Here is a 22,164-nt window from a genome sequence, read left to right on the forward strand (position 1 = left end):
TAATGCGGGTAACATCTGGGTTAAATTGTTATACACAGATACACATTAAAATCACATTAAGATTCTTTAAAAATCAATAATATATGTATATATATACAGTATATATATAAATGTATATATATATATTGCACAAAAAGTCATGCATATTTTGTCTGACTGCTGAATTGTAACATTTGCAAGCATTAGAAAGAGATCATACAAATTATTAATATTTCTTACATGATTTATACGCATGAGCAGTGAGCACCCATAATTTCACTGATATTACTGGAATGCACTATACGTAACATTCCATATATGACATCATCATACCCTTTGACCTCCATAAACCCTCTGTGCACGAGATTAACTCTCATCACAGTTACTTTACATCTGCCAACACCAAAAGCACAAAGATGAACAATTCACAATGAATAAATAACAATTAAAATATGAAGAACAACACAACTAGATTACTAGATAATATATTTACACATTACAAAGACACTGACTATACTATTAGGGCTGTCTATTTGCCATCCAAAAAGATTTTAACATTCCCACTGTCAAATTAAATAACGGCAGATTTATTTAAACAGCAGCATGCACTCCTAAATGTGACCAAGGATCAAGAGGTCAGCTGTATCTGAGCTTGCATGGAGGTTAAGTACTGTTGTTAACGGTTCGTAAGCATTAATACCTTGCGTTTGCGCTCTGCTCTCTCTCTGTGTCTCCTGCGCTTCTCTCTGGCTTTGGCGAGAGCCTTTATCTCAGGAGGTTGTTCCAGTTCCCGTGCCTTTTTCAGGTGCGCTGCTGCGTGTGCCATGGTGCCAAAAACCCCAGAAAACCCACCACAGGTACTCCTCTATCACTTCAGATGTGGAATAGTCCCATAAAGTGGATCAAATGAATGCAAGAGTCCTTGCTCTGCTTTTCCCAATGCCTCCTTCTGAATAAGGCGATAACAGACGCTCTTTGCCACTGCCCTCCCACAATTCACTCGGAATAACTTAACAACTCTGATCCACTGTGAATTCTCTCTGCAGTGCAAACAGTTTGTCTCTTTTCCCCACCCACAGAGAAATAGTCTGGTCCGTTGGTTGACTGACGAAAGAAAAGCCTCAATCGCTGAATCTGAATTTATTTCGCCATGTGTGAACTAGGAATAGAGAGAGAGAGGGCTGACCTGCCTGTCCAGATGTGGAGGCATTCAGCTTTAGTGTCGAGTAAAGCTTTAGGATTGAGTCTATGTGAGTGTGCTTCGCAAATGACAAACAGCTGGTCTACAGGGACACACCTGTGGCACATTGCGTGCTCCTCGAAGCTGGGGAGGAGTTTGGGGAAGACCACAAGGAAAAGCAAGAAACACTGGGAATTAATACACTGGGGGAAAAGCAACACAAGCCACATATTCAAATCCACCTGGAAGGGAATGGTATACGCTCCGGCACTGAAGTCACAGACCCAACCTGGTGAGGTGGTGTGGCATTGTGGTAAATGTCCAGGGCTGATGATCAGATGGTCAATGACAGCAAGGAGCAAGGCATTTGGCATCCCCATTGTGCCATTAAGAAATGCACTTAATCTGCAGGATGCTCCAGAGGGATTGTACTATAAATCCCCATGGATCTCAAGGGGTCTGTGAAATGACTACAGCAGATGCTATGAGGAAAGAAATCTATAATGGTCTCTATGAGGTCAGTATAGGGGATTATCACGCTGATACGTGGGACTTCCAGATTCAGTGATATTTGTGCACTGCCACTTCCGTTGAATCACCGATCTCGCTGGCGAACTGATGACGGACTACACTAAGTTTATTTATACAGCATCCCTGGTAAATTAGTCTGATTCACTAAAGTGCCGGCTGCAAACAAACGTGCTACCTTGTTTTATTTTAAAGTTTTAATCCACTTCTTCCTTATACTCAATTCAGTCGTGAATCCATGAAAACTTGCGTAGGGTTGGCGTTGTTGGTTAGATTTACAAAGTGGAACAGAGCAGTGACATATATAGCCTTCGTCTCAGCCATTGTTGAACTGCGTCGGAAGTGGACATGCACAAAGTTGACAAATCCCGCCTATGAAACCCGGAAGCGTGATAATCCCCTATTCCTTAGTAAAGATCTCCCTTAAGCCGCCTCTGACTCTTGGAGACAGGATAGTCTAAACATAACTACACAATTTTTTTTTTATGTTGTTTTATTCAGCAAGGATGCATTAAATTGCTCTATACCACCTCTTTAAGGAAAATATGCAAAATATATATTTTCAAAATAAAACAGCATATTTTGGATCAATAAAGATCTTTATTGTTCCAAACATTGCTGTTTTATTTCACAAATAAAGAGTATTAAATCGTTTGTGGATGTTCCTTTCATTTCGATCCTGCACCTGCAGATCAAACACAGGGGACATATTTCCCCCCTCTTTCCCTGTATTTCTGATCTATAAATGCAACGTTGGTGATCATAAAAGACTTTTTTTTAAACATTAATAAACCTTTAAACTTTTAAACTTTTTTAATCACAAAGCATAACCTAATTAACATTATTGCATGTATTCATTGCATTTGTTAATGTAGTGTGTATTTTATCATGTTTTGAATGTGTGTGAAGTATATTGTGAATTGAGTATATATATATATATATAAGCCTGTATTATGAAATAATGAGTAATGGAATATTGCAATGATATTTTAAAATATATGAATTAATCAAAGCATTTATTAATACATTTATTTATGTGTTGAATTTGCATTAGCATTATTTTTTTGTGAACTGACTTTCTGCCAAGTTCACAAAAATATTTTAATAGAAATCTATCCAATCAAATGTGACATTTTCAACTCTATGGGCTGCATTTGAATGCACCCTGTTTCAGTTTATCTCACAAAGTTTTTACAAATGGTTTTCATTACTGAGGATCACTTCCATTGACCTTACATTTAAGTTTTCAATAGTTAGTGTTAGTGAGAAATAGTAAGTTTGAGGACATTTTCAGAAATGTGGTCCCTGTATTGTATGCGTTTGTTTAATACATGGAGTTGACAGAGCTCAATCTCAGTACAAATACTTCTACACCACCTTTTGGCCTCCAAAAGTAACTACACCTTAGTGAATTAGACATCAGCATACTGACATCTGGTGGTTAAACTGCACACTGTGGTCATCTAGATTAGAAGATACATACAGTAAGAAGACAAACTATACAATACTGAACCCAAGATCTCTGAAAATGTATCACAGTATGTGAATAGTAACCATAGTTACAGTGGTATTTGTTGACCAAGAACAGGTGTTACCGCATTGGTGACACTACCGTAGTTAGATCAATAAAACTATGGTTTCTATAGGACAAACTATAACATTTGTTGTAGAAGAGTATTTTGCAAATGTTTGAACTAAGTACAACTGTCTTGTTTTTAACAATCTGTAGAAATATCTAACAATAAAAAAGGACACTTTAGATTAGGGTCCAATTCTCTTCCCTTCACTATTAACTAACTATTAATGACATTTGCCTCAATAAACACCTGCTTATTAATATATAGCAAGGCTGTTAAGTTTAGTTATTGGGTAGGAAGTGGATTATAGGATGTAGAATAAGGTCATGTAGCTAGAATAAGGCATTAATATGCTTTCTAAATAATAAACAGCCACTATCCTAGTAATATGCAAGCTGATAAGCAAAGTTAATAGTGAGAAGTGTTACCTAAAAAAAACCTCACAAATAAAATGTATCAATTCAATTCAATAAAATTAAATTACCAATAGACCACTTTGATGTTACGTGTGTGTGTCTGTTTCACCACACACACAAGCCCGATTTCCTACCCTATTCATGGAAAGTGCCGTCCCACCACCTTTACAGATTATTTAATATAATTCGAAAAATAAAATCCTTCACAGATGGTGCTACAATACAGTAAGGGATTCTCATCTTTAACGAGATGAATCATGATCGTGTTATTTATTCATGTGTAAAAGCAACAGACTGAACAAAAGAACCTGTTCAGATGCAGAAAAAAAAATAGCATTGATCCTTTATGACAACCGATAGTCTCCAGAGTGAAGGAAGAGCTGTGTCACTTGAACATAGACACAAAAACAGCAAAAAGCAGGTCAAAAAAGGAAGATCAATCAAGTTCCTTCAACCTGCTTGTTGAGTTTCGTCTGGTTACAAAGTCAATCAGATCAAAATAAGCTATTTCAGAGTTAAAACATACGGAGTCTGAAACAAACGTTTCTGAAGAGAATCGTAAGTGGTTGCCAGGATGTTGCATACTGCCACAGTTTGGACTTTGTGATGAAGCAGATGAGGATCAGGCTGTAAAAGTGTTGTAAAACACCACACAGCAAGAAAGATGTTTGACATGGTTATTTGAGCTTGAACAGGTCTTGTAGTGCTGATAAACGGGCAAGACGAGGACAGAATCAATACAGTGATAAACATGAGCAATGTGTGCTGAGGCGCCAGGTCTCAAATATCCATGAGGAGAGAGCAATGCTCCCAGGGGACTAACAGGTAATCATAATCTCCACACTTACTGTATTGAACAGCATTACCCAGGATGCTTATGTTTCCCCATCACAGCTGCTCATGAGGATGGCAAATAGTGCTGTGTCAGTAAAACAATGAAAGCTTTTTGCATGTGTGTAATGGTAATTTTACAGTTGTTGTTTTTTTTTTAATCTAAAGTGACTTGGAGTAACTTGGACACAATATATCAACAATGTATTTGTAGTGGTAACTAGCATTGTAATGACAACCTGAGAGGTCTGGATGTAACTGTGTGGTAAACATTTCCACTAAAAGTGAATAACCATTCTAATCTTAAATATAAGAGACATTTATAGGTGCTGATGCATGCAATGAATATGGTCTCATAGCGGAGTCTGCACTTTTCAACTTACATCATCTGTAACCTAATCGGTCTTGAAACTCTTATAGTGTTTGTTGTTATTAAGCCATTAGTCAACACATCGATCTTTCATAAAAGCTCACTCACAGTCAACCCTCAATCCAGTTTCTTTACACAAATCCATCATGCTAATGCACTAGATGCACAGAAACAGGAGAAATGAAGGAATATATAATTCTTGGCTGATATGATAGTTAAATAACCAATATATAAGATATTAATATGTCGCTATATATTGACAATGAAAACTAGCAAGAAAAGATGTACTATTAACAGCCTTAATATTATCAGCTTTCAACAAAATCAACACAACGCCACTGGGAAAAAAAAAAAAAAACGGCAGTCACAAATATGTCTTGAATCCCATTGTTGTAAACAAATACTAATTTTAAAGACTCAACATCCGCTGCACACAGAGCCACTTACAATTTACTGAGCCATCATAAGCACACTTCCAATGTTGGGAACTGTAGCCAAAAAATTATGCTGACAAAATCAGAGACAGCTGAACAAATATACTTTTATAATGCAATCCTCAGTGCTTTGAAACTAGCAATATATATATATATGAATTGTTTTCCAACAATTTTTATCTTGCATCCACATACCAAAATAAAGCAGCTATGATAATCCATGATAATTACGAAAACAAACAGAATACAGTGCATGATGATCCATTCACTCACTGCTTTAAATTTACGAATCACATACATTAAATCAGAGTGCCTGGAAGAGAAGAAACACATTTATAAAAATCAAATAGCACTAAGCCTGGTGACTGGTTCCAGAAGCTTCTTATTCCTCGCCCAGCTCATTTGCTTCTGCATGTACTCTGGTGAAAAGGACACGTGCGATGAAAATGAGTGGGGCTAGAAGATGAAACTGAATGCACTCTAATTCGTTTTGAAGTCTGGTGGCTAGTTTCTAGATAGGGCCTCTATTTAGCTCTACTTATCAGGTGCTTCTTAGCCAAAATAAGCTATAAATTGGACCAGAATTTATGCAGAGAGCCAAAAGTCTGGATAAATGTCTCAAATGTCTTAATGACAACATCAGATCAGTTCAGTAAGATTCTGTTAACACTAGGTATCTATTTAGCTCTGAAATAAGATGAGATGCAAATAGGCTGTCTGGAAGAAGGCCATAATGACTATTTCTTACAATAGTACTGCATTTCAGGGATGTATTTCACAAAAGCATTGCAAGGATAATTTTTTTTTTTTTATATATGAAGCAAACTTATGCTCACCAAGTTTTTGGTCACATGAAATCATTCTAATATGCTGGCTTGCTGCCCAATAAATACTTTTTTTTTCTTTTTCTTTTGGTTCTTTGATTAATTGAATGTCGACAAGAACAGCATTTATTTGAAATGTTTGTTTGTAAAAAAGGGTAAAATCTTATTGACCCCAAACTATTGCACAATACTTTATCATGGAGACTGGTGCCAACTGTTTTTTATGATCAGCTTACAATGCTTTTAGGAAATGCACCCAACAACAGACAACTAAAATTTGGTGAAATTCAATAAAGTCTGAAAAAAATTCCCTCTTAATATGCTTGAAGTCCTCCATGGGTTTCAAAATAATTTACTTTGGATGCAAATATTGTCTCAATCACAAGTCACAAAATTATCATGTTTACAGCTTTATCATGACAGGTATTTGGATACAATCAAAAATTGCACTAATCTATCAAGATTTTACATGACTGAATCTTTTCCCTCACACTGTCATAATATGATTTGGATGCAGAAGAAATGTTCTCCATTCCTGTGAGGCGGTTACTAAAATATGGTACTACAGTAGAAAGAGCCGCTCCCTAAAAGAACTGATAAATAATGAATCGTGTGACTTCAAATTACATGCTTTGCCAACTTAATTCTGCCAGATAATGACTAATTATAACTTCAGATTCAATGAAGGATGCGCCTGAGAGATTTGAGAGGAAAATGGAAAATGTGAAGGTGGACATTGAAGGATTAAGAAAAAGAAACAGAGGGAGAGGGATATAAAGAGTGGACGGATCAATAGAAATATGCAGACAGCAGACGGGACGGCAATCACATCAGAGCATCAGCAAGCCTACGTAAACACACTCTACTCAATTAGCTCTCTGGGAAGGGCAGGCTATTGTGTATGTATGTGTGTGTGTGATTAGCCATTTTGTACCTCTCCAGATGCTTTCAAGTACCATGTAGCACAAGACCTTGGCAGACATGCAAGTTTCGGGATGCTTTCCATCTGTTAAAGTGTATGAGCAGTGCTGGACCTGTATTTGGCTTTATATGTGCACAAGTATTTTCATCAATCTCAAATTTTTCAGGAGATCTGACCTAAAGACCGAAGCACTGTGTCTACCCACTAAGCATCCTACCAAGGGCATGGAAACCATTTGAAACTTCAAATTTAGGAGACAATCATTACTTCTCAAGGATCAGTGCCTTCCACAATGTATCCACCACATCTTTCAAATTGTCCCTAATCCATCCACCCATTTGTTTTGACCTGTCCTCGGGCCTTCATTGATCCATTTTCCATTCTTACGGGAAGTCCTGATTGGTTTTTCATTAATATTTTAAAGTATGAGATGCATTTCCCATACTCCGACCCTCACCCCCTTAACCAATCAAGTGGATTAAGGCAATACATTACAGGCAATTTGTTTTGTTTTGTTTTTCCAGGCACTGGTCATTTTTTTACTTCCATAAGCACAGACTAGTGGAAAGAAAACACCAAAAATATACATTTAAAAACCTGTAAAAACCTGTATTTATAATATGTCAACAAAATAAAATGGCTTTATACAATGTTCAAGTGTTAGTATTATTAGTGCATATTTAATTACATAATACACGGTTTGCATATTTAAACATTTCAGAAAACGTGTAAACAATTGCCGTAATGTGATGAAATGGTGATATCTATTAGTTTAATTGCTATTAGTATTTTTTTTACCCTGTTTACAACCTAGCGTCATGCCAAAAAATAAACCAGCCACACCTGCTGATTTAATAAAAAAATTCCACTCAAATTCACTTTTTTCAGTACATTAGCATGCATCACACCAAATTCAGATAAACAAAATCGATTGGCTATTATTTGTCAGGCATTAATATCTATATAAATACGTAAAAACGCCTTAATATCTTGCATACCTACAATTATCATTTTTAGTTAAATTGATTGGTAACACTTTACAAAATGTTAAGTTTGTTAACATTTGGTCTCATGAACTAACAATAAACAACCATGTTGTTTACAGTCAGTTTAGAAGTTGTTCATTGTTAATTCATGTTAATTTGAAATACATTCATGTTCATTTATACAACTTGAATTGTAAAAAAAACAAAACAAAAAAACAATAAGCAATATTAATACATGTTGTAAAAGTAAAGTGGATCTCTGAGGGAAAATAATGTAAATGTCTTGGATTCCCTTGTGAATTGTTTAAAGGAGGTTAAAGCCTGGATGTCGGTGAACTTTTAAAATTTTAATGAGAGTAAAACAGAGCTTGTCTGGTTTGGGGGTCCTGCTCAGTCTGAACTATCAAATTCAGATGAGCTGAACACTTTTTGTAAACCTGTGGTCAAAAATTTAGGGGTACGGTTTGACAGTACCTTGAAATTCAGTAAACAGATAAATTCAGTCTGTTTTTTTTTATTATTTTTTATTTACGACTATTGAGGTTAAACCTTTTCTTTCTTTCAATGATTGTGAGAAGGTGATCCATTCTTTTGTGTTTGCGAGGCTAAACTATTGCAACTCCTTGTATGTGTGTGTCTGCCAAACAGCATTAAACTGATTGTAATTAGTCCAGAATGGGGACTCGCAAGTGGGATCATATCTCTCCTATTCTGTCTTCTCTGGGCTGGTTACCAGTCCAGTTCAGGATGGATTTTAACCTCTTGGTATTTGCAAGTCCTTGAACAGGTTAGCTCGGTGTATAAGCCTCCTAGAACTGAGGTCATCTGACCAGTCTGTTTTAATTGTTCAGAGACATGAATGAAGTGGTGATCGGGGCTAATTTGTATCATTTAGAATAAATGAGGCAACCTAAATAAAATGATTGATTACAGAGGGACTTTAACATATAGAAACTTTTTGTAAAGACTCTAACTCTATAATAATAGTATTCCATGTCAGCTCCTTTATTGTCAAATGGTGCATGTGAGGACTAGTACAAACCATAAAAAATAATATGATCAATAAGTTATGACAACATATGTTTTTACATTGCTTTAACTCGTCAAAACAAGACAATGAATTTTCAAAAAAGTTAAACAAGATTCAATTATTTTTTAAAGTCAGTTTAATGTAATTTAAGTTGCAATGACTTAAACATCCAAGTTAGTTGTACTTTATTTAAGGCAACTTTTTTTTACAGCACATAAAGGAGGCTGAGCATGTTGCACTATAATCTTGTAATAGATTATGTTAAAATTCAGTGCAAGAAATGGTAATCTACAATATGGCCTTCATCAACATTTATAGCTTCTGTGCAAACTTTCATATAGCATCAAAATCATAATGTGGGCAGTGAGGATAATGGATGATCACAGTCAATAATGATGATCATTAAAGTTTTAAGTTGTGTGTAGACAGTGCTGGACAGCGAGGTTGCTATGGAAACAGTCCTTAGAGGGCAGAGACCTGGCACCCACTACCCACAATGCACCAGCGTGCAGCTGTATAATGCAATATTCCTTCTGCTCCATTACAGTCTCTTTCCTGTACATCACATCATACTTCTCCCACAGGGAGGAGAGAGAGAGAGAGACTGAGTTACGGACAATCAGAGGACAAGAGAGAGAAGACCAACTGAAACAGCGTACCTACACATTTGTACAGTACCTGTCCAGATAGCGTTGGCTGTAAAATGAGCCACAGCTGAAAGCAATGCCATAAATTATTGAGTATAATACATGAGCTCACACAGGGAACAGTCGGATGTTGGCAAGGCAGTGATATATTAATGAGAAAACTTCAAAGTCATTTAGCCAGATTGATAATTCTGCTCTAATCAAAAGACAGTTTGAGAACCTCAAACTAATGCAGAATTTGTGAACGAATGTCAAATGATGAGTCGCCTGAACACAGGATAGCCATATTCTCCATTTACATTGGCTTATACATGAAGTACAAACAGAATTATTGCTATTGGATATAAATATTTGAACAGTTTTCCAATAAATTTGATATAAATACAATGGCAACTAAATTATTTGTAGCTTCTGACAGCATGTCTGACCCACAGTCTGTTTACTGAACACCTAATTCATATTACACACACAAATAACCTGGACGAAATCAAAAGTTCCAGTCCATTGGTATCGATTGGCATTAGTCTCAATAATATTTTACACAAAAGACATGAAGCACACGTGCATTTCCAATTTCATATTTATGAAACCTAATTCACTGATTCACTGCTCCGCAAAATAATGCCTTGCTAAAAATAAAGCAAACAATGCTGTCGCAAACGACAAGGAAGGACAAAAAATGAACATGAAGTACACAGGAGTACAAGCAAAAGTTTCAGACAAACAATGATACTCAAAACTGTCCTGTTACTATAGCGAACATTACAACAACAGCATATCTCGGTTCTGTAAATCATACCATCATGAATGTATACGCCCCCTATTGTTGGTAAGCTACAAGTTTATTATGGAGCTCGGTCCAATCTTCTTCCATCAGCGTTTCTCAGAAATCGCTTACTGCACCTTTAAAGTCGTCAAGTCTTGTACCTTTGTATTTTTGTCCAATTTTCAAACTCTTTTTTTTGCTTCAAATCAAAGTTCGTGATTCACCTAGTAGCTCGTTGGTTTGGTTCAAAGCTTATATCCCTGTAATGAATAGCCTACTTTTTTAAATAGAAATGAATGGGAAGAAAAATACTTCTGAAAACAAGATTCTTTGTCAGAATAACCTGTGAAGTGGACCAGACTTTATATTGACAATCAAAGATGATAATGTTATTACCTTAGAAAAGGACCGAATATGTTTAGGCAATTAAAAATAAAATTTGCCCGGTCATGCGCAAAACAACTTTGCCCACTACATTGTTCTGTACAGGAATGTTTATGCCACTCTTCCATCTGGTAACAACTAGTTCCAAGTACAGTAGAATACCGCCTGCCAAACCAGCCTTGCAGGTACAAATACACTACCCACTCCTGAGGGGAACTAGAGTGTAGCAGTAGGAATGACTAGACGGATGATAGCCTATTTTTAGACCTGCATCACAAGCACCATAACATAGGCCTGTTGTTCTCGGACCACTTCATACCTCCATTCATCCTGCTCGGTTTAAGATGTTAGCATAGAATTTAAAAATAATTACAGCTTAAAGGGTTAGTTCACCCAAAAATGAAAATCCAGTCATTAATTACTGACGTTCCAAACCTGTAAGCCTTTCGTTCATCTTCGTAACACAAATGAAGATCTTTTTGATGAAATTTGAGAGCTGTCCCTCTATTGGCAGCAACTCAGTTTCCACTTTGATGCTTCAAAAAGTTCATAACTAGATCAGTTGTGGTAAACTGAAGCAAGTTTTCTTAACATGCAAGACAAATACCAATGAGGTTCATTCCTGTGTCACGCAGCATGTTTGAGCTTCCTCAAGAACCAATGAGATTCACTCTCGTGTTATGCAGCACATTTGACTTTCCTCAAAAACCAATGAGGTTCATTCTGGTGTTACGCGGCACGTTTGAGCTTCAGTAATACCAATGAGGTTCATTCTTGTGTTACGCAGCACATTTGAGTTTTCTCAAGAACCAATGAGGTTCATTTTTGTGTTACGCAGCACATTTGAGTTTTCTCAAGAACCAATGAGGTTAATTCTTGTGTTATGCAGCACATTTGAGTTTCCTCAAGAACCAATGAGGTTCATTCTTGTGTTATGCAGCATATTTGAGTTTCCTCAAGAACTAATGAGGTTCATTCTCGTGTTATGCAGCATATTATTTGAGTTTTCTCAAGAACCAATGAGGTTCATTCTTGTGTTATGCAGCACATTTGAGTTTTCTCAAGAACTAATGAGGTTCATTCTTGTGTTACACGGCACATTTGAGTTTCCTCAAGAACCAATGAGGTTCATTCTTGTGTTATGCAGCATATTTATGTTTCCTCAAGAACCAATGAGGTTCATTCTTGTGTTATGCAGCACATTTGAGTTTCCTCAAGAACCTATGAGGTTCATATTCGTGTTACGCAGCACATTTGATTTCTGCAAGAGCTTTGTTGTCTCGCGTCAAGCGGAGCTTCTTTTCATGTTCGCTGATCAACTAATTTAACTAAATGTTTTATCTAGTTCATCATATCATGCAATCAAGTCTCTTCAGAAACGGTGGTATAAACCCCTCAGTTCAAATGGATTAGTTTTACGATCTCTTTATGAACTTTTGGAAGCATCAAAGTGGTAGTTGCGTAGCTGTCAATGGAGGAACAGAAAGCTCTCAGTTTTTATCAAAAAATCTTCATTTGTGTTCCGAAGATGAATGAAAATCTTACGGGTTATGAACAGCATGAGGGAGAGTAATTAATGACTGAATTTTCATTTTTGGATGAACTATCTCTTTAATGAACTATCTCTTCTGCTGTACATGCAAACAAAGATCGTATACTGCATTTATTATAGGCTACGTTACGTATTGGCACAATCAGACTTCCAATATTCAAACAAATGTTGTTTTAGCCAGTATACAAAGACTGGGAGTGCCAGTGGATGGTATTCATGCAATAAGATGACGACTGTGTGTATGTGCCTGCAGTGCTCGGTCCATTACTGGAATCTAATTACCCAGAGAGACCCTGACAGCACTCTCTCATTTCATAACTCAGGGTTCAACTGGAAACTGCATTAGTGTGTTTGACAGGAAATAGCTTTAGAAAAAGACTTCTGCCCAGTCCTTCAGCATATGGACAACAGGTAACAGGATATTAGATTTAAGCTCTGCATATTCCATATCATCTATCTATATTCAATACAACATGCAAAGCGTTGTCCAGGTTGAACAGTTTCATTTATACCAGCTACATCGTACAATAGCACAGGGTGTGACCATGATGTCAGAGCAGGACACCGATTTAGGATACATCACAATGGAGAGATGAAAAGCGAATTTAGATCCAGAGTTTAAATGTAGTTCAACAGACCATGAAGAAAATCCCACCACAGGCACTAAGCCTTGACAGCTCTAAAAGTGAAATAATAAAGAAAATAGGGTGGAAAATATCTTCGGGAAAGCTTCGGGCAACAAATCACACAGGCTACACCTTTGAGTGGCATGAAAGGGCATCTATGCACCCATGCAGACAAGCTAATGCCGTACATGACTCAGCCAGGCCATCACTTATTTATGGCTGGTTTTTATTGATGAATGGGCTTATGAGGTTGCAATAAGCAGGGTGAGGCTAGGGTGGTTATTGTAGGGCTCTTAAGAGGGCGTAACAGAAAAACACTGTATGGATATTCTCTTATTTTATTTATTTCAGAAGCTCTGCAGTGTCGTCAGCTGTGATTTCATACATAGAAACACCACGGTAAATACATTTAATCTCACTTTAGCAGCAAGCCAGAATGGTAGGCTACAATCGACCCCTAAGTATCTAAACAATGCTGCTCTAACTGAGCATTTTGTCAGGTATGAACCTCACTGGCAGTCAACACACACGGTCACTACAGCATCACGTACGGTCTGGCCTGAAATAAAAAGCGACTTCTTTACATACATGGCAAACATGGAAAAACAATGGGAAAAAAAATCTACCTCAAAATACTATTAATGGGTTAAGAAAGTTAAGGATTTGCTAAGTATGAAAAGTATGAATTGTAAATGTACGGTTAAAATTATATTATTATTATTATATTCAAGACATTTTGTAAGTCAAAATATAAATTAATATAATAAAAATAATACCTTTTAGGCTACATAACATTGAAATTAAACAGAAAATAGGAATTTAAAAATATGAATATTGGCTATGGTTTGTGAATAGGCTTATTATGATAAACTTGGGTTGTAAGTGTATTTTTACATCAATTTTATGGCCACAGATAGATAGATAGATAGATAGATAGATAGATAGATAGATAGATAGATAGATAGATAGATAGATAGATAGATAGATAGATAGATAGATAGATAGATAGATAGATAGTAGATAGATAGATAGATAGATAGATAGATAGATAGATAGATAGATAGATAGATAGATAGATAGATAGATAGATAGATAGATAGATAGATAGATAGATAAGTGCATGTATGTTTACAAAACAACGCTGCCATGATGAAATGAAACAGGCTACATTGCTATAGTGCAGGCCACTGATGGTTTAGGGGGATTCGGTAACCAGGACAACGCCTCATCCTCCGCATAGTGGACCACTACTGCGAAGCACGGGTGTCACTCACGCTCGCCCACACATACTGAACACCAGAAAGCGGAACGTTTCGTTCATTTTACACACGCACACACTGACCTGTCGGATGCGGTTCTGGTGGGGTGGAGAGCTTCCTTCGGGTGAGGAATTGTTGGAGGCCATCCTCACGTCTCGGACGGAGCCGCCCCTGCTCTGACTTTCTGCCGAGCTTTTCGACATTCAGGCTCAGCGCGTGATGATGTCCAGGAAACGGTATCTGGCAGTCCTGATACTGCGGTTGTCGAGACCTGTGCTCCGGCCTCAGATGAGAGGGCTGAAGCTCCGAAACATGTTGTGGTTGAATTCGACAGTGGGAGACAGACGAACGTCCTGTGGCGTGACGGTGCGGGTCTCGCGCGCTGTCCTGCGACACTCTTGCTGCTCACATGGACATGAACCGATGTTGCAGTGCTGAAACACTGACCGAGATACAGGGTGAATGTGGCTAATTAACGAGAAGCCTTAGATAAATATACGATGGTGTAAGAGAGGCGCAATACGAGCGATGTTCTCATCACTGTGTTGAATAGCCCCCTCCCGTGCTCCCCTCTCTCTGTCTCTCTCACTCCCCTCCTCCATAAGCCAAACCTCCAATAACACATGACGAGGCAAAACCTAAATAGATTTAATAGCTTCTATATGGAATATACAGTAGACCCCAAAAAGTATTTGGACACTTAATGTAGACTACATCTAAAACGTGTGCATTTGATAGCAACATATCAAAACAAGTGATATGCAAATAAGTTACTTCTTCAGAAACCTGTTTTCGTTTTGTTTGTTTTTTACCTGTTTAATGGCTAGTTACCATAATGACAACATACCCCAAATAGGAGGGTGTGTTATCACAAAACATCAATGTGTTTAATTAACTGTATCAGCGGATATAAATCAATAGTTTTCTAGCCAAATAGACCGAATACATTTCCACTTAAAAGTGACAATTAGTTCCAGTCTCTTCCATCTGTATTGTTTTATTTAAAAAAAATAGATATCATTTTAACTGGTTAACTTGCCATGTGTGGATTTGAGAAGTATGAAAAGAGTGAATTGTGAATGTACAATATATTTTAAATAAAAAAAGTCCCTTTGGCTATCAGCGAGAATAAAACACAAAGGAAATATAAATCAATACATCTGAACAGTGGCTATAGTGTAATGTTTTGGTTGTTAATGTATTTTTAAATTATGGTAATGATTACTGTAAATTTAACAGAATTTTAGATGATAGATCGATGATGGGTCAGTAGATAGATAAAGATTTTAAGAGGGGGCGGTTTATCTTGACATTTCATTAAATAACATGATCTGCTCCACATTACAAAAAATGTCCATCTCTATGTTGTTAAATGTACACTTTAAGCATCCAAATAGTTTAAAGACACTGAAAACTATACATCATACTACTTTAAATTTACAGTGCAAGCACAAGTCTAGCGATTGAACATATTAAATTTCATTTTTTCACACAGCACAGTCAATAAAAAAAGGATAGGACATAAAAAATATACACTTTATTAAACATCTACTTTGAATCAGGAATGGACGTAACGGAATTATAATGGTTAACAGTACTAACTTGACACTGAAAACTCATTTTCTCAGTACAGATTAACATAAAAGTACCATTTTTAACAATCAGAAACAAGAATCAGCAGCTTAATCTATGTATAGTACGTTCTGCTTTCACAAAAATAAGCTTTACTGATCTGAAACCACAGCGAAGTTCTAAGACTTACTGCACAGATAAACTGGTAAACTTAAGGACCTTTTGCTTTTAAGCAACTGGGTTATGCAAAATATGTTAATGGAAATGCAGAAAGCAGAATCGTAAATAATACATATAACATACTGAACTCTGGACCCGAATGTGTGAAAGAAAGAGAATCAGATTTGGAAAGGCACAGTATTACTTACAAAATGTTGATTCTCAGGATGTTGAACCTGAAGAGAACTCAATTTGATTTCACTTTTAATATAGGACTAACCTTTAAGCGCTGCCAAAAAAGCTTAAGGGAGCAGAGTTACCTTTAAAAAACAAACAAAAAAAAAAAAACACGTGCCTATTCGTTTTAAGTTAAACCAATTAAATGTATGCAAAGCAAAATGCTTATATTTAATGATACATCTTTTATAAAAGTATGAGTAATTCAGGTTTAAGAAACTAACCTTTCTTGGGCTTTGTAGCATATTCAATGAAGCAGCACTACCTAACAGCATACTTTAGTGCAGTGTAAGGTCTCCGACCCCACACCGAACACCATATACAGGAAGCCATTCTGAATAGCTTATCCACTCAATATATACATCAGACAGCAGAGAGCTGGTCAAGGTTGTCCTGGGAACGACTGGTGAGGTGCGCTTCCAGTATCTCTCCAAACAGACCTCTCTTCAGCAGACTGTATGCCAATGGCAGCAGCTGACGAACCACTTTATTGAAATACTACCGAAAGAAAGAAAAAAAAAAAAAACAAAGCAATTGGTCAGTTGTTCAGCAGAACTCTATATCACAAGAAACCTGTCAGAAATGGCTATTAATGTGTCTGCAAAATGCAAGGACACACACCCCCTGGAAGAAGGCCTTAGACGGAACGCAAAAAGCTATTAAAGGTAATGGCTATGCAGGTCTTAAAAAAAATCCGTAGACACGAACACTGCATTTGTCAGCTAGGCTAAAAGGGTTAGCTCATCCAAAAATAAAATAAAATAATTTACTCTCCCTCATGTCGCTCCAAAGCCATAAGACTTCCGTTCATCTTTAAAAAGCAAATTGAATGTAACTAAGATATTTCTGTCCCTCCATTGAGAGCTACGCAACTACAACTGTGACAAGTTTGCTACAACAAGAAGTTTGATTGTAAAATTAATCCATATGAAGAGGCATGTTTATAAAAGCTACTTGAATGCTCTAATTGAACTAAAACCTAATCCTAGGTTAATCTTTGGATGTGTAAGTTGATGAATTTTTATGTCAATAAAATCCTAAATTCAATCTGTTCATCATATAAAGCGATCATGTCTTAAAAAAATTGGACTATACTGCTCAATTCACATAGATTCATTTTACAATCTCTTTATGAACTTTTTGAAGTGTCAGTTGTGTAGCTCTTTAAAGACCTTAAAAAGATCTTTGTGTTCTGAAGATAAACAACAATCTTCGAGGTTTGGAACATGCAGATGAGTAATTATTGACAAAATTTTAATTTATAGGTGAACCATCCCCATCCCTGCACTGTCCATTATGAAATGTTAATAAACTAATAAATAAATACATTTATTAAAGGGGTGAACTGCATGAACTGCTTTTTTTTAAATAATATACATATATTTTTAATCTTTTTTCAATAATTTCACTCATAATTTCAGCAAGATTTTGCCATTACACATGTGGAATTGCTGAAAAATGGCAACAAAAGAAATTCAGCTATACATGTTTAAGCCAGAATCTGATCCCAAATCTGAAGGCGACATACCTACAATGCAAAAACCAAGAATACGCCAGTCTATGACAATATGGTCATTTTTATTTATTCCTTACGTATTTGTGTGGTAGTATTGTATTTTATTGCGTTATATTAGTGTTGAAACAAAGATGCTACAGAAAGGCGTTTTATCTCGCTACAGTTGAAATATTTTTCAACTGACCCATTAAAATGTAAACATGGTCAGTCATATCTTCAGTGAATGTACACAGACGCTGAAGTATAACATCCGCTAAAAATAAAGATAAATATTGACGACAAATACCGAATAAACTTCAATGTTTTACAGTTAGATGCTAAAAAAAGTCAAGTGTTCTTTGCTTGTGATTTATTTCTTTGTGCTTTATATTATTAGTATTTTACTTAAAACAATTTTTTTATTTAACTGAAAAATACTTAAAGCAACATGTTGATTATTAATTTGCATTAATATTTACCATTTTGAATAGATAGATAAATAAAACTAAGATAGGATAGGACAGATAAAACTAAAAAAAAAAAATACAATGCAAAGACAACTGCGAAAAACACATGAAATACTTCAATGTAAATGTGTGCATATTTAGAGTTGAACTTTTGATTGAATATCATTTGTGTGAGTGTGTGCGTGTTTATCTTACATGTGATCCATAACAGAACAGATCTATCCCAAGCTCATAGCCCATGCCGTAATCACATTCATCATTGGCAAATTGAACAAAGGTGATCATTTCCTGAATGGGGGCGAAAGCTTTCAACCTCTCCTCATCATCCTTAGCCTCCGCAATCACTTTGCAAATCTTCTTCAGACTTGCTATAGGTAAACAAAATGAAGAAAGTAAACTAAAGTATTTTAATTGTTTTGTCTCCCATTACACATTTTAATATTGATATTAAAATGATGAGACGTTCTCATCCTTGACATATGACATTTCGTCGAAATACTACGCACACGGCACCCTTTAGCGTCAATATTTCGACAAAATGTCATATGGCGTCACCTATATGACGCCAAAGGATGAGAATGTGTTGGATGCAATACAACTGCAGCATTGTTTCACAACCTGGCCATTGTAAAGACCCCGATATACTTCACTTACCCCTAAACAAAGAACGAAAATAAACTTCGCCGGGAGTATATCGGAGCATTTAATCAACACTAAAATGCAAAATATCATTAAAACGGGTGAGAGAAATTACGGTTTACCATCAGTTTCTGGCAATTCTCTATATCCAACATCATTTTTATCCACTGGAACCACAATTCCTGCTCCATGAAATGTCTTTGTGACAACCTGCAGGAAAAAGATTGGAAATATCTGTAAACATTTGGAAATTAAGGACCTGTCATGAATTAGTCACCATCATATTGTTTCAAATATGACTTTCGCTCATCTTCAAAAATGAAAATGAAGATATTTTGGAAATCTACATGAATCAAGCAGCTTAATCCAAATCTTCTGAAGAGACAATCGTTTGATGTACAGATTTAATTTAAGGCTTTATTCATTTATAAGCACCGATTATTGGACATTGCAGCTTCTCTTCAGAATAATTCAATTAAACCACTCGATTCATATAGATTTTTTTTTACAATCGTTTTGAATCGTCAGAATTGTGGGAGAAGAGACTTTCAATGGATGGGCAGAAAGTCTCAGATAATTAAAATATCTTAAGAATTAAAATATCTTAATAATATCTTATGCATTTGGAAAGACATGAGAGTGAGTAACTGATGACAATTTTCATTTTTGGGTTAAAGGTCAAAACATGCCAGTTACCTCCACAAAAGTTTTACAGAGACAAATATGTGAGTCTTTTTTTTTTTATATACTTTTCTTCAAATACCTTTCTCTCTCTTTGTTTAATTGCTTTAGTTTTCTGCTCCAGGGGCAAATCCAACCTCTCTGCCTCTCGCCTCAAATCTTCTTCCAACCGGTCCAAAGCAGCTTCGTTGTTCCGTTGTCCCTTCTCCTTTCTTTTCTTCTTCAAAAAGAGCCTAGGTTGGTGTGCAAAAAGAGAGATTGTGCAAATAGAAATTAAAAATGCTATTATAAATGCTATATCCCTTTTAAAATAAATAATTATTTTAATCTGATTAGTTCATTTGTCACTCCAAAGGACCATTTAAAATAAACTTATGAAAGAAACAAGGTTCAATAAAAATGGGGAAGAAAAAATAAAACTTAAAAGTTAAACCTAAAATGAGCATCCATTTTAATCTTATAGTTTCATTATCTACTGAAGACACTTACAGAACTGCTGCAAAGATGTTGTCCCCCATCTGTGTGATGGTACAGCATTTCTTGGCTTCGTTCTCCCCAATAAACACAGGTAAAGCATCAGGTAGATCTCTGAACAGGGAGACAAGTACAGTTAAAGAACCACACAAACCTTATTATAAATAAATAAATATATATATATATATATACAAGTTGCAGTTTGATGTGCCAAAATTAGCTTTTGCAAAAATCCTTGCAACTGTTGTGTTACCCGATTACGAAAATACATCTATTAACAGGCAGTGCTGGTTAATAAATTATTATATGTAATATGGATAATGTAATTATTTTCCAAAAATGTGATACTTGAATTTGGATTGTATTTCATGTTAAAATAAGAAACCAGTTACTTACTTTTTTTTTTTTGCTTACATGATTACCAAATATTCACAAAAATTCAGTAAATTATTCAGAAATCATTGATTCTCCGTAATTCGTCTTTTTTATTTGACTTTCTCAAAGGTTTTGTGCGACTATAACTACATGGGAAATTGAGAGTCTGCTCAGCATAAACAAATAAAATATTTAATGTTTTTTTAGTTCATGTTTTATTTTCATTTTTAAATCCTAATTTGGGAAACCATGACATAATGTTTAATTCAACAATGGAATAGTTTTTTCTTTCTCTTTGTATTTATCGATATGGTACAAGATTATCCTGTTCAAATCAATGATAATCATCAATGATCAATTTAGCAACAAACAAATCAAAATTAATCTAAAAGTAATCAAAAGGCAGTCTGATTATATTACATTACATGTATAATGCAATAAACAAGTTACTAAATCTAAAAGTAATCAAAAAGTAGTCAGATTATATTACCATAAATGTGTTATGTAATAGATTACATTACAAACTACAATTCTTACCATGTAATTTGTATTCAGTAAGGGACTACAATTTGTAAGCACTGTTCACAGGTAAAGTGTCACCTGAAGTAGCCCATGTGGTGTTGGGTGTCTACGTTGCCCAGTATGATTGTCTGGAACTCTGGGGGATCATAAAAATGTCGCCAATGAAGATGGAAGTTGGGTTGAGATGAAGATGAGCGTTTGTATTTTTTGGACAGGATATCAAAAGGGCCAACTAGCTGGAGCCCAAGTGTTTCCTTTAGGGCATCTGTAAAGCACACAAACACACATGCAACGACTAAATATCACTGCAACAAGACATGTGAATCACATAACTGTAATAATATTCATTATAATATAATAATACACCAACAATATAACACAGATACCTTGCGGACAGTCAGCACAAAGACTCTTGCAAAATTCCCAAAACTGGAAAAAATCGTCAGGCATGCTTAGCTTGTACAATCTTTCCACTTCTTCTTTCATTTCTCCTGCAACAACAGTCTTCTCATCCCTTTGCCCTTCTTTTGGTTTTTTCACCTCCCCGTTTGGTGTTTCTATCTGGAACAGGCAACATTTGACACTCTGTCCAGTACAGAATTGTTAAGCAAAGAAAACATGTGAAAGCTGCAAATTAAGCTCATTACAATCGAAGGGACACATTTAAATTGTCACAATAAACCAATGCCAGATGATGATGATGATGATGGATTGATGCATGCATAAATTGTTAAGCAACTGATGTGCTGATACTAACACATTATTTGGGGTCTTGGCAACAGACTGCAGCTAATGAACACTGAAGAGTGAAAACACGAACAGATTCACACTTATACTTGCATAATATTCACTAGCACGACCATATGGATTGAATGAACAAACAAAATGACTGAAGTGTGGATGCTCAATCTAATACGAGTCACAATCTTTCACAAACGAGCATCCTATTGCCGTGCTGTAAATACCCAGTGTAAAAGGATAAATGAACACTGCACTCTAACTAACGTTACTCGAAATTGTGAAAATTTTTTGAAGTAACCTTACCTGTGGCGAAGACCTGTGTTTTCTTTTCCCGCGCCCCGCCATGCCTGCTATATTTTCCCGCAATCTCTCTCCTCCAAACGCCGCTGCAGCCAGTACTTATGAACTTCTGAACATCCGGTAGAGATTTCAAAATAAAGGTAGTGACCTGTGATTTGTTGTTATCATGTGCATGTCAGTCTATGGTGCTG

At 36.0% G+C, this 22,164-nt stretch overlaps 2 protein-coding genes and 1 pseudogene across 7 annotated transcripts in view; 1 reads left to right on the forward strand and 2 right to left on the reverse strand.

The window, feature by feature from the left end:
- The window catches only part of ank2a (ankyrin 2a, neuronal), a 74,521-nt gene extending 59,627 nt beyond the window's left edge, over window positions 1-14,894 (reverse strand). For all 6 annotated transcript variants that reach the window (XM_089132452.1, XM_089132450.1, XM_089132451.1 and 3 more), the window contains exon 1: window positions 14,395-14,894. In XM_089132452.1, coding sequence (XP_088988578.1) covers window positions 14,395-14,514 — 120 coding nt within the window. In that variant the 5' untranslated portion in view covers window positions 14,515-14,894. The remainder of the gene's footprint in view (window positions 1-14,394) is intronic.
- LOC148978756 (uncharacterized) lies at window positions 804-12,202 on the forward strand (annotated as a pseudogene).
- A 932-nt stretch (window positions 14,895-15,826) lies between the features above and the next one.
- hpf1 (histone PARylation factor 1) lies at window positions 15,827-22,107 on the reverse strand. Its single transcript, XM_039675056.2, has 8 exons — window positions 21,977-22,107; window positions 21,319-21,493; window positions 21,011-21,197; window positions 20,051-20,149; window positions 19,644-19,794; window positions 19,003-19,090; window positions 18,437-18,609; window positions 15,827-16,777 (listed from the first exon to the last, which is right to left on the reverse strand). The coding sequence occupies exons 1-8, from the start codon at window positions 22,016-22,018 to the stop codon at window positions 16,643-16,645; spliced, it is 1,050 nt and encodes a 349-aa protein (XP_039530990.2). The 5' UTR covers window positions 22,019-22,107; the 3' UTR covers window positions 15,827-16,642.
- Window positions 22,108-22,164: the final 57 nt, after the last annotated feature.

This window comes from Pimephales promelas, chromosome 6 (assembly GCF_988280905.1).
Source record: "Pimephales promelas chromosome 6, fPimPro1.hap1.1, whole genome shotgun sequence".
Taxonomy (NCBI): Eukaryota; Metazoa; Chordata; class Actinopteri; order Cypriniformes; family Leuciscidae; genus Pimephales; species Pimephales promelas.